This window comes from Dromaius novaehollandiae, chromosome 2 (genome assembly GCF_036370855.1).
Source record: "Dromaius novaehollandiae isolate bDroNov1 chromosome 2, bDroNov1.hap1, whole genome shotgun sequence".
NCBI classification, from domain to species: domain Eukaryota; kingdom Metazoa; phylum Chordata; class Aves; order Casuariiformes; family Dromaiidae; genus Dromaius; species Dromaius novaehollandiae.
In genome coordinates this window covers 55,652,847-55,664,956 of record NC_088099.1, presented here as the reverse complement: position 1 = coordinate 55,664,956, position 12,110 = coordinate 55,652,847, and the positions used below count along the sequence as shown (strand labels likewise).

The following is a 12,110-nucleotide window of genomic DNA, read 5'->3' as shown; positions in this document are numbered from 1 at the left end:
GCATGTCATAGCAACGGGGACAGAAAATGGTTAATGTGTAAACCTTTATTTATTCACTTATTTTACCAAAGCCTACTTTTATGCAAATACTTACTAACTTAGGTGCCTGGGCATTCTTAATGATCAAGAAAAACAGGTTTTAGAGAAGTCTATATTTGTTTTTTTTTCCCCCTCTATTAACTGTCTTTCTTCTGCTGCTTTTTTCCTAATAGAAGTTAAAACAAGAATTAAAAGCAACAAATATTTGAGATTAATTTCAAATGTACTTTCTTTTGCCAGATACTGAACTCTTTCCCTTCAGAGAAAATTGTTAGTAACTTACTGCCTTTTATTGTGTCTGTAGTTAAATTTTATGAAACAAGCATGGTGTGGGGTGTGTGTGTGTATGTGTGTATATATATGTGTGTGTGTGTATATATATATATATATATATATATGCATAAGTAAATAGTGAGCACAGATGTTCTAAAGTGTATCTCCTCACGTGGAAGTTTTTAAATTTTGCAGACGATATCAGAAATTGCAGAAGATAATGAAGCCCTGGTAAGAACCTGATTGGATCATCACCTTGTACGCTTCCTCTTCTTTTTGCATGACTGAGTTCAGGCCCTTGCGCTAGTCTTTTTGTACAAATATATTTGTGCATATTCATTCAGACAATCTTCAACCTCTATTTCCTGCTCTTTGATACCTGTTAAAAATTTCTAATGGAGCCTTTTTTGCTTTGCTTGTGGAATGTGTGCTTCATTTCTGTAGCTGCTGCAGAGGCTTCTAATATTTCCTAAGTAAGGCTTTTTACCAATTCGAGCAAGCAGATCATTTCCCTGCCTTCCCCACCTTCCCCTCTCCTTAAATCTCTCTCGGCTTACATGATTGACTGTACGCAATTTTAATTGTTGATGTTAGTGGGATAACAGTAAGAGTTGTCGTGCCAATTTGAATTCTTACTACTTGCTGGTCCCAAGTAGTGCTAATTGTTTTTGCTAACTGCATAAAAGAAAACTGCAATGTAGTATAAGGCCTTGTGGCAGAAGGCTCTGAAGTGTGCTTGTTGCCCTGATGGTTTTGAATGGGACTCTTCTGTGTGCTTGAAGTTAAGCACACGCTTCATAGGCTTTGCTAAATTGGGACCCCAAGAGGTACTCTGATTTCTTGCTTGGCTTGCAAATTTGAGATGTCAAGTATAGCTAAAAACCAAAGGAGCAAAAGAATAATTAATCAATTAACCATGCATCTGTCACTGAGAGCTTGATTGTGTGCAGGAAATGCAGCTCCCCATCCAAATGTGTGCTACATCATGCTTTCACGAAGCTGCTGCGACCAAAGTTCTGAAATAGGTATCATTAAATCATTGCCTAATAAATAAAATAAAACAGTAAGAATAAATTTGGCAGGAAGCTGAAATCCTTCCTCTCCATTCCCTTCGTCAACCTAATACAAATTAACTTTCTTCTTAATAGAAAAGTTTAGATTTTGAGGAAGATGTTTAAAATGTCATGAGGCTTTCAGAATCCTTGGCAGCATCACCCCTGCCAAGACAAGACATCTCCTGTGCATTGAGTTTTTTTTTTTTCTTTCTCTTTCCCCCTCACCAGTGTGAAAGTATGTGCTGCTGCGTTTGTGGAAGAGTAGTTATGCTCCCTCCGTTACACTCTGCTCCGTTTCCGAATTCTTTTCTCTCCTAGGCGCCTCTGCATTAAATTATGTGATTGTCCTCCAAACAGTTTCTCAAGAGAGGTCTAAGGAACTGATTTATAGTTGTATTGCACCCTGGCTTTGGGAGCTGGTAATACTGATCTGGATTAATTTTTTGCACAGTAGTTCTGCTTACTCATGGAAGTAACACATTACCTGCTTAAGCAGGATTCTTATAGATAGATGCAGATAAAACATATCTGTGGATGCAGTAGGAAAGAAACTGTACATGACCAAAGTTTATTCTAACATTGGATGTTATAGCCCACCAGTATAAGCTTCAGTTTGCAGGAGAGTGCACACTTAATATTATGATTTCCATCAGTTGCATATGAAATGATACAATTACAGCAACACAAATTCTCTAGTTTGGTGCTTGTGCTGGGAGAGATGCTAGAGCTGTTTGAGCATGAAACCAATAGTACTAGAACCTGTTCTGTTCATTCATTTTGAAGGTGAAGTAGATACATTAATGCTGTATGAATAGTTACCTAACATCCTAACTATTTTTTCTAAGTTATGTTTCACTGATATATTACTAGGAAAAGGTCCAGTGAAACGGGAACTATAAAAATAAATTTGCAATTTGATTTAACAAATGAAACAAAGTTTTAAAAAAGTGAGATTGCCAATCTCTGACCTGTGAAGTCTCTGCTTCCTGTGTTCATAACTAGTTACCTTAGAGAAACCAAAACCAAATGCTGATTTAAAAAAAAAAAGTCACTTTAGATTTACAGAATGGAATATTATTTCGTAATGTGCTAGTATTTCATTTTATCTCTGGTAGCTTGCACGTGCTAGCCTGGAGAAGCTGACTTAATTAAAACCTGACTTTCACAGAGAGGGCTTGTCTAATGGCTTCCTCAACTGAAGGAAATTTTTTCTTCTTAAAATGTGAGTTTCTTTTTCCTTATGTTTTTTCAGTTTTATTGGTTCCCATTTTTATTTTCAAAACACGTTGGCTAACACTTGGATTCAAAAAAAAAAAGTAAAATATTTCCCTGTGAAACAGCTATATCAGCTGACCTTTGCATTGCAGTACTGAATTGCAGTCAAACTACACTGATTCGAGAGTGCGTTTGGGGTTTTTCCTGTGTAAGTGGTTATTCCTAGTATTTTAAAGGCTTGTCTCCAGGAGAATTGCCACGAAGTGAGGGAAAATATGTATTTAAAGGATGGGGGGAATAAGAGAAAAAGTAATCCTGATCACATCTTCATGAGGACCCAGTGCATAATAGCTCCTCTGGGCTACTTTCCCTTGTAGACAAATGTTTAACATGCCTCAAAGTGGATTAAGGCATACTCCATAATAAGAGTCTCTAGACCTTGATTTATTCAAGAATAGTTAACTGTACTGTTTTAAATTCACAACCTGTTTTAACTGGAATTAATTTTCAAGCATAGAGAAGGCTTAATACAGGGGTACAGAGCCATTTCGGGTCCTTGGAGTGCTGGTGGTTTAAGCTCAGTCGTGCTGATCTCTTGTAATGGACACAGTGAAACTGGACCACAAAGGAATATTTCAGTGGTGCTTGGCAGGGTGCAAAAAAATCATCTGTGTCAGTTGCAGTGTAGCAGTTAAATGCATTTTCTGTAATCATCCAGGAAAACAGGGGCAGCTACCCTGCAGATAGTTCAGTCATTTTCAGCTGTGCAGAGTGAGTACCGAGCAAGTTTGAATTGCTCCTTGTTCAATTTGATATTGCCTTACCCTCACCCTTAGGAAGGCTACATGAAAAAGCAAGGCAGTGTAGAAGCAATGAAGAAGTCATAGCAATAGAAGAGGTGCTGAACACTGTTAGCACTTGCAGAGCATCCTGCTGCATCATCCTGCTTCCTCTCTTAGGCTTAGTTAGGTTGTTACCCCCATGGCTCTTCCAGAGCTCTCGTCTCTGATGAGATTTATTCTGCTCCCCTGTTCATGTTTATTCGTGGCTGTTTATCCTTGTGCCAGCTCTGTTTCTAACTTAGAAGGCTGTTGTTACTCTTTGATATTAACCTGAATGATGTCAGGCCCTTTCAGCTACCCAGTATTACTCTGTGAGCACAGTTGCTGAATGGCGAAGGGCTTGGAGTTAACTGCCCAACTCCTGCATTTCATTGTGGGCTGCAACTCTCTTGTTGCCTCCTCCCCAGTTAGAGTTATTTCTTTGCTGCCTTCCCTCTGCACAATTAGAGATCAGTAGCTTTGGTACTGTTTTACCTGTGTGAAATCGTCTGTGTGAGGATATATTTCCCTTGGCATCTAGTCCTAACAACCAGGTAGCTGTATTGTGGCCATGAGAGACAAGCAACAGTTAATTTCCAGTTTCTCTCTCTCCAACTTTTATTATGTATAACAGAAAACAGTATAAGCCCACCAAGCTTTGAAAAGCTCATATTGCTGCTTTTGTGACCTAATGGCAGCTGAGCCTGACTAATTTGCTTGATTTAAAGAATCATTTGAACAGCTCAGTCTTTTTCCATCATGTCTTTATATCTCAGCAGCAATACAGTGCTCATTTCAGTATGTGTGTAAACATGGTTCAAGATTTTTTTTTTCAAAAATATCTAGGGGATTTGGGTGCTCAAGTCTCATTAATTTTAATCTATTTTGATAAGAAAACCAAATTGCTTTAGGCATCTTTCAAAACATCAGCCATAGGTCTATACATACATCTGGAGGATTAAATAGCATACATGATAAAAAGAAGTTTTTTACTTGTAGAAATGATACTATGAAGGCAGATGAGGGACAGGTATGGTGTTCAAGGTCACATGCATATTCATTTTTATTTTTAGGGAAATAAAAACTAATACCAAAATATGTGGGGGGAGGTTTATTCCTAGTTTCCTAAGGTAAGAATGCAGTAGATTCTGAGGAACATTTAGCTAACAGGCTTTGACTTGATCTTTCCATAAAATTTGAAGATAAAATAGATGTTAAACATAACTGACTTGCTCTTCAGTCCTGAGGGTTTCAGGTGCTCAAAGTCTTGGATCAGAACATGGGCATTCACACTGGGACAGCTGATGAGGTTTCAGTCCACAGTGGAGCTTTCCACTTCTCATGAGGCAGGTCCTGAGGCTTTTGCTGTAAGCTGCTGTGGTCTGGGAGGTGCCTCAGGAGCAGCTCGGCAGTCCCTGCGACAGTGGTTAGAGGGAGCTGCACAGCAGAAAGCGGTAATTTCATCAGCTGTCCCGGTGTAGGATGTCCCTGCTTATCAGCCAGAGCCTTGGGAAGGGGCTCTGGTACTAGCTTGTTTGATAACATAAATCATTAAAATGTCAGCTTGATACCATAAATCATTAAAATATTAGTAAGATATGAAACTGCAATTACACAGTGCATCTTTTTGATCATTTTTTCCCTCTTGCTGTGATGACACACATTAAAAAGCACCTTCATCAAGAATTACCGTCAAGTCACTTTGCGAGAGCTGCAAGGGTTTGATATTTACAGAACTGTCATGCCCCATGCTGTGGATTAATCTAAAAAGATTCTGTGCAGCAAGAAGCCCCATCATCTTTTAGACTTTTTGTATGACTAAAATACTTATTTGCTGAGGTTTTGAGTCAAACAGCACTTACCACTTATTTTTCTAAGATTATTACTTTTATGAACAAGCTTTGATTCCCCTGAAATGTCTAGTATCTAGTCTGTCTGCCACTTTTAACAGTGTCTGTGCATCTGTGCATTAAAATGAAATGCTTGGAAGTATAATTCTATTGCTACCTATCTCCATGTGTTTAAAAAAAAAATCAAGATCACCCCTCCCTCCCACAAATGCATTAATCCTTATCTTGCTAGTTACCCTGGAGATTGCTTTCATCTCTAGCTGTGCTGTTCCTAATGCTTATCCTTTAAGCCTGGCTTTTGACTTTTGCAATGCCACTTGATGTACACATGTGAGAGTGTGTGCGTGTATACATATGTGTGTGTATATATGCATATATGTTGTTACACAATATAGAGAGTTGAAGTATTTCTTTCTGCTTGGTTAGTCCCAGCGTAGCACCTCTTTGCTCTAATTACTTGAAAGAGTGCAGGAGTGACACCTGCTGGGGCAGCCTGATAATTTTGAGCTGAGAAGTACGTTCACCTTCTGGAGTTGGAATCCCAAACAGTTGTACCATTGTTACAGGCAGGTTTATACATTAATACCAGCCCTATTAACCCAGTTTCCCCTACTAAGGTGTGGAGGAGGCTGGGTTAACGGACTGGATTAATCAGTGGTTTTGCAGAGGAGCAAATGAGGCTGTTGAATGTAAAGAAGTTAAACTAAACTGAATTAAGGCCACTTTTGCTCTGAAGGAGAATATCCACCTGCAGGTTTCGTATAGTTGAAGTAAGGTCTTTAATCTGTACTCATTGTTAACTGGGATTAGCTTTCATTTACAGTTAGTTTGTAGAAGAGAATTTATGTAGTAAATACAGGTTAATTGGTTGAATTTTAAAACAATGTATAAGATATCTCCCCCAGATTATCTTATCTCTTATCTTAATGTCTAATTTATTTCCCCCAGATTAAGTTAATGCTGAAAGATACATCTTTATCTCCTTTTCAGTCCATATGAACCATCTTTTTGTAGATTTTTTTTTCCTTTGGATCTCATCTGATCTAGCTTCATAAAACAACAGAATTCCCTATATTCATGGAGTATTCTTGCATGAAGAAACATGAGAATTTTTTACAAGTTTTTAGAAAAAAGAGCTTTTCCCAGGGATGTTCTTTCTGTGGGCATTCATAAATCACCATTGTATTTGAAAAAAATGGCTTGAGGAGAATAAGAGGAGTTGAGCTGATACATTGCCTGCAGAGTGTCATTGTCTTCCTGTTATGAAATCCTGGGTTATTTGGAATGCCCATGATGACTTCTAAAAATCTAATTCAATTCCTAAAAGACTTGCAGTATTAAACACATAAAAAACAAAATTTCCAGATCATGTACTTGCTGAACAGTGTATTCCTTGTAGAATTACAGTGGAATTTTTTTTAAGACCTTGCATTTTTCTTGCTTGCTCTTTGGTATAGTCTTTTTGTTTTGTCATAAATAGCCGAAGATACTGGAGACACCCTTATTTACTGTGGGATCTGCACCATCCCCAATATCAAGAATGGCAAGTTTCATTTTAGTGGAGGGCTTCTATGGATGGAGCCTCAATGAAGATGAGCTATCTTAAAGGAAAGGGCCCCTATGGGGTTTCTTTTGATGATGAGATGCATCCTTAATGGTAGATTAAATCAAACCCAGTAAACAACGACTACTGGAATAGCTGTACAGAAACTGATTTTCTGCCTCTTTCCTCTCTACCACAGTAAATGCCTCTCATTTGAGTGGACTTTCATTTATTTGTATTGGGCTGATGCAGGAATGTAGGGGCTCAAATCACCCAAAAAGGCTTACCAGTCACAACTATCTTAACTATAGTTATAGTGTTAGACTCGGTTTTTCAACATCCTGAGCATTATTGTTCCAATCTGGCAGAGCTTTTTAAGTTTAGCTTTAATTATGTAAGCTGTTGCGTTAAAATCAGTGGAACTATTCATGCTGTTTAGACTGATTGCACGCTTATGCTTGTTAATGGCTTAGTGGCAGAGTACCTTGCAGGCGTTTTGGCATGGCCTTAAAGGTAATATGCTGCTTCATTTAGGGCTCTGTGCACTGCTGCTTCTATTGAGTAGTTATCTCATTGAATGGCTCCATTGAAATCATTATGATTGTTGACTGTTCGGTACCATGACTATATATAGAAATTAAGCTAACGTTTGAAAACAGATTTAACATTAAAAATTCCTGTGCAGCCAGTTTAGACCATATTATTTATGTCGAATTTAAACCTGTTTTGAATATAGTTGACCTAATACGGAGATGCACTGAATCTTAACTTTACAGCTGACCATGCACTGTAGCGACCTGCAAACCCAAAGCAATTTGAGCTGCAGTCTTGGTTAAACTGCTGGGACTTTGTTTGTAGACTGCTTGACATGGTTGCCTACAGATAACCTGGATATATATCTCCTTTTGCTTAAAAGAAATTTAAGTTGAAGCATTAAGTATTGGAAAATTGCTCAATCTAAAATGCCTCTCTTCTGGTCCATTCTTAAAATATATTTGATTCCTCATAAGAGAAGGAACAAACAATCCACTAACGTTCTACTAATCTGCTCGATATAGAGGTATCCAACACAAAGATGACATTCAAATAGGAGCATTTCCTTAAGTTGCTAAGAAAAAGCTCTTTTATTTTCTTGTGTCAGTTCTAAAAATCTGAATTAAATAGAGCAGCTGAATTTGAAGTGTCTGATTGAGCATTGCATGAGGTGTTCTTCTGGGGATTAGTTCTCTTATAAAATTGCTTTCTTTCAGATGGCTGTTCATGATGTCCATGCTAAATTATTTTGGAGACCATTTGTTATGTGGCTCTGTTGCTCTGCTGCTACCTCTTAGTCCACATTTGGCTTCATTGTCCTGCCTTTCTAAAAGCTTCCTGCTGCTTTATTCCCTGAGTCGGTGCCCTGCTGCATTGCTGGTAACTTGTCACGACTCCACTCTCTTGCAGCTTTGGAGATATGTTGTCCTTTACACTGACCGCATTTGTTGAGCTGATGGATCATGGGATTGTATCGTGGGATACATTCTCTGTGGCATTCATTAAAAAGGTAAATTTGTAATCATAGCTATGTATTTTATATTGGTTTGCTTATACTTTACTAAATTTTGAGGTGAGTGTCTTTTCTTTTCCAGGTATGTTGTTTTATTAAGGTCATTCTTTGGTCAGAAAAGGTATACGAAAATGAATTTAAAGTGCTATTTCAAATTATAAATATTTTAAATTGTAGGATCTGGCCCAACTTCTATTATAATCAATGGGAGTGAAATGGGATCAACCCTATATTAGGCTTATTACATGAGAAATTGCTTGCTAGATTACCATGTGATCTCCTTGTGCAGATACCATGCAGTTAAAGCAAAAATGAGTATTTTGATTTAATGTAAACTCAAATAAGTAATACCATATTTCCTGAAACAAAAATAGTACTGGAATGTTTCCTCTGGGGGTATGGGAGGAAGATACATGGGTTAATTTGCAAATTGAAATTATTAATCTGAAATCTACTCAATTTTACTAATTCAAAGTCTGGCCCCTGAATTCTTGCAGTTAAGGTCTGTAGTTTCAAAACAGATTTTTCCAGCATTTGCAGCATTTATTTTCTTTTCTCACACGTAGGGAAATACACAAATGCAGAAGCTTATTGCACAGAAATAATCTTTAAATGCAGAGGTATAAGACTCAAGAATAAAGTTTTTGTTGTTACTTGTTTAATCCTTTTCATTTGTTGTCATCTTAAACAGTAGCACGTTGAAATCAAAGAGGAGGGTTTTATTTTGCCAGAAGTCTCTTTACAAAGAGTTTTTAAACCAGATTAAAGTCAGAATATAAATTTCAGTTTTGGTCATTAACTTGTTTATAAATAGCATTAATTTTTCTTACAAATAACATGTTTATGTGAGGAGCAGTCCTGGATCAGATGACAGGATCAGCTAGTGCCATATGCTGTTTCCAACGGTGGCCAGTAGCATAGATTTAGGAAAAGCGCATAATAAACAATATGTGCCAAAGGATCTCTTTCAAGTTCTAGCACTTGTTGTTGAAGGATTTTCTGACTTAGAGAAGTAAAGAGCCACCAGTGGACATATCTTCTGTGAACTCACATAGTTTCTCTCTGAGCTGGTTCACGTTTTTGGCCTCTGTGGCCTCCTTTGGCAATGACTTCTACCTAGTACATTACCTGAGGTTTTTGTCGTGAAAGTGCCGATGTCCTGCTTTTAAGTCTGGTGGGTAGATAATGAATTATTAGCTATTTTTATCTTTCCATGGCAAAGAAAATAATGCACCTGTTTTTTTAACTGACTTCGTCAGATAAAAGGTCAAGCACAGAACACCTTATTTGCTAGGAGAGCCTATTAACAAGTTTATTAAGATATTTGCAAAAATTAGCTGAAATCAATCTAGTTGGGTGACTCAAAGTTATCTTTATCCAACCCTGTCAGCAACCATTGCCTGTGTGTTTTAAAGCAACTACAGAAGAGTGTTGTGTGCACACCTGATACTGGCACATATCTATTGTTTTCTGTCTTGGGCATTTCCATATGTTTTCCTGGACAGTGACCTACTTTTATATATATGTGTGTGTGTGTATGTATGTATGTGTGTGTGTGTGTATGTGTGTGTATATATATATATATATAAAATAAATAAAATGAAGTATCTGAGTAAGTTATCTTGGAAAGCTTAAAATCTAAAGGAAGTAAGTAGTGGAGCAGAAATGGATCAAGAGGAAGAATAGGAAAGAGTGTTAGAGCAGAAAGGAAATAGAAGGAGAAAGCATGACAGAAATACAAGGGAAGGGCACAGGCCCAATGCCAAACATTTGGGAAGGTGGAGTAACAGCACCTTCATTGGGGCTCTGTGCAGGCAAGGGATGAACCTAATGGTAAGTCATGAAGGACCTTTGGACTGTGTATCTCTGGTATGAATCTGTGGCTTTTTTCTCTTGCTGCTCTCACCTTGGCTTTTGGCAGGCCTTTTTGAGGTCACTGATGGGCTAATTCAGGTGCTTGACAGGCTGGATAAAGGAGCTGAAAAGTGTCTGCTAGTTGAAGGGGAGCTTCATAGTCCTGCCAGAAGTGCTTCTGCCCTAGAAGTTTTCTTCAGTGTTAAATGGCAGCCAAACTGGAATGGGGCGGAGTTAGACTGATTTTTTTTTTTTTCCCTTGAACAAATAATTTTCTAATTAAAAAGACAGAAGCTGGAGGAGACCTCAAGGGAGCTTCTGCCTACTCCTAATAATCAGCCAGATGGAGCTGGATGTAGGCCTTCTCCAGTCCCTTGGGTGCATAAAGATTGCCATTCCATCTGCTGCAAATAACAAGTGACACCTTCAAGTAGAGCTTTGTTCATTATCTTAGGGCAAAGTATCATCTGAAAAACCTTCTTATCATATGCAAGATTCTTCCAAGACATTTTTCTTCTGACAACAAAGTTCATTTAGGCTGAGCTTTCATAGATGCCTAAAGGATTTGGATGGCCAATTCTTAGAAAATGTCACAGTAATCTGATTTTGAAATAGAATACACAATTTTGGTACTCTCATCTGTAGTTTTTGCAGGAGGAGAAATAAAATAAAGGTTTGTAGCATTGGTTGAGACATTTAAAAATATCTCTTAGGCTTATTTATATAATTGCTGTTTTGTAACTGTGTGATGCAGACTCTTAACCTTGATGAACTGTTTACTCTGCCTTCTAAAATTTGCTGTACAGGAAAAGGGGATGGCAGCAGGGAAAATCTCAAAGCGGTCAGTTTTGGGTTTTTTGTTTTTTTTTTTTTGGGTAGCGAACTGCAACTCTAGTTCCTTGCTTGAAAATAACTCACCTGAAAAGTTTACTATGTGATAGGATTTCAGAGAGCAACAGTGCATCAGATTTTTCTGTACCTTTATAAAATGTAACATGACATCAAAATGTTTCAGGCCAATGATGAATGAATATAACATGGATCAAAAAATCAAATCTGCTTCTTCTACTGTTTTTCAAAATTTTTTTCACTTCTGAATTTTTTTTCCTGCACTTTGGGTGATGCCTCACAGGAAGAGAGCTTAGGAGATCTGGTTTAGTTTTCTACATGTTTCCTGTGTGCCCTTACTGTACATAGGTCCTGTTTCAGCACAGCCCTTAGGCCAGACCTGTAAAGCCCATTCCAGCTCTTAATTTCCCTTAAAATTGATGAGAAGTTTAGCACCCAGCTACTTCTATTGTATGTGGCCATATAAGTCCCAATGCAGATGCTTAAAGTTATAAGTGTTTTGCTGAGCAAATGATTTATCCTTAATGAGACAAGCAGTGTGACAGGTTTTCATAAAAAGGTGCAAGCATTGAAGTTTTCTGAGGGAGTAGTGGTTTTATTTCTGTGAGTTTGCATCATTTCTCATCATCAAAATTTCTGATAAATGGGTGCAGGATTATTTTTGAGTCTTGAAAGCCTGCTCTGTGCATGGTGCCCAGTAAGTAGAGTTCCCCAGAGAACAGCAAATGACAGATTTGAGCTCCTGTTGGTTCTTGTCTCTTTTCAAGAAGGATTGTTGTCCCCCCCCCCCCCCCCCCCCCCCCCCCCCCCATATTCAGAACTTTGAGTGTGGTATTAGAATTTGTTTTTAATCCAATTTTACTCCCTCTGGAAATGCCATGCCATATTTACAGGGGTAAACAAGTCTGTTCTTTCAGGTCAGACTCCATGCTTCAGCAAGGTGGTTATGAATATACGTGGCTTGGTGTATAAGTTATCCACTAGGTGCTTTGCATGTATATTCAGTGTGATATGCCATAGCTCTCTAAACATGCAAGCCAGCTTCAGTTATACCTTCGGGTTCTG

The 12,110-nt window shown here is 38.0% G+C and overlaps 1 protein-coding gene across 11 annotated transcripts in view; it reads left to right on the top strand.

Annotated features, from left to right (window-relative positions):
- Window positions 1-12,110, top strand: part of ELMO1 (engulfment and cell motility 1) — a 309,392-nt gene that overhangs the window by 100,007 nt on the left and 197,275 nt on the right. For 10 of the 11 annotated variants that reach the window (XM_064506560.1, XM_064506562.1, XM_064506559.1 and 7 more), the window contains 2 exons: window positions 508-543; window positions 8,240-8,339. In XM_064506560.1, coding sequence (XP_064362630.1) covers window positions 508-543; window positions 8,240-8,339 — 136 coding nt within the window. The remainder of the gene's footprint in view (window positions 1-507; window positions 544-8,239; window positions 8,340-12,110) is intronic. The other variant, XM_064506561.1, reaches the window with a different exon arrangement.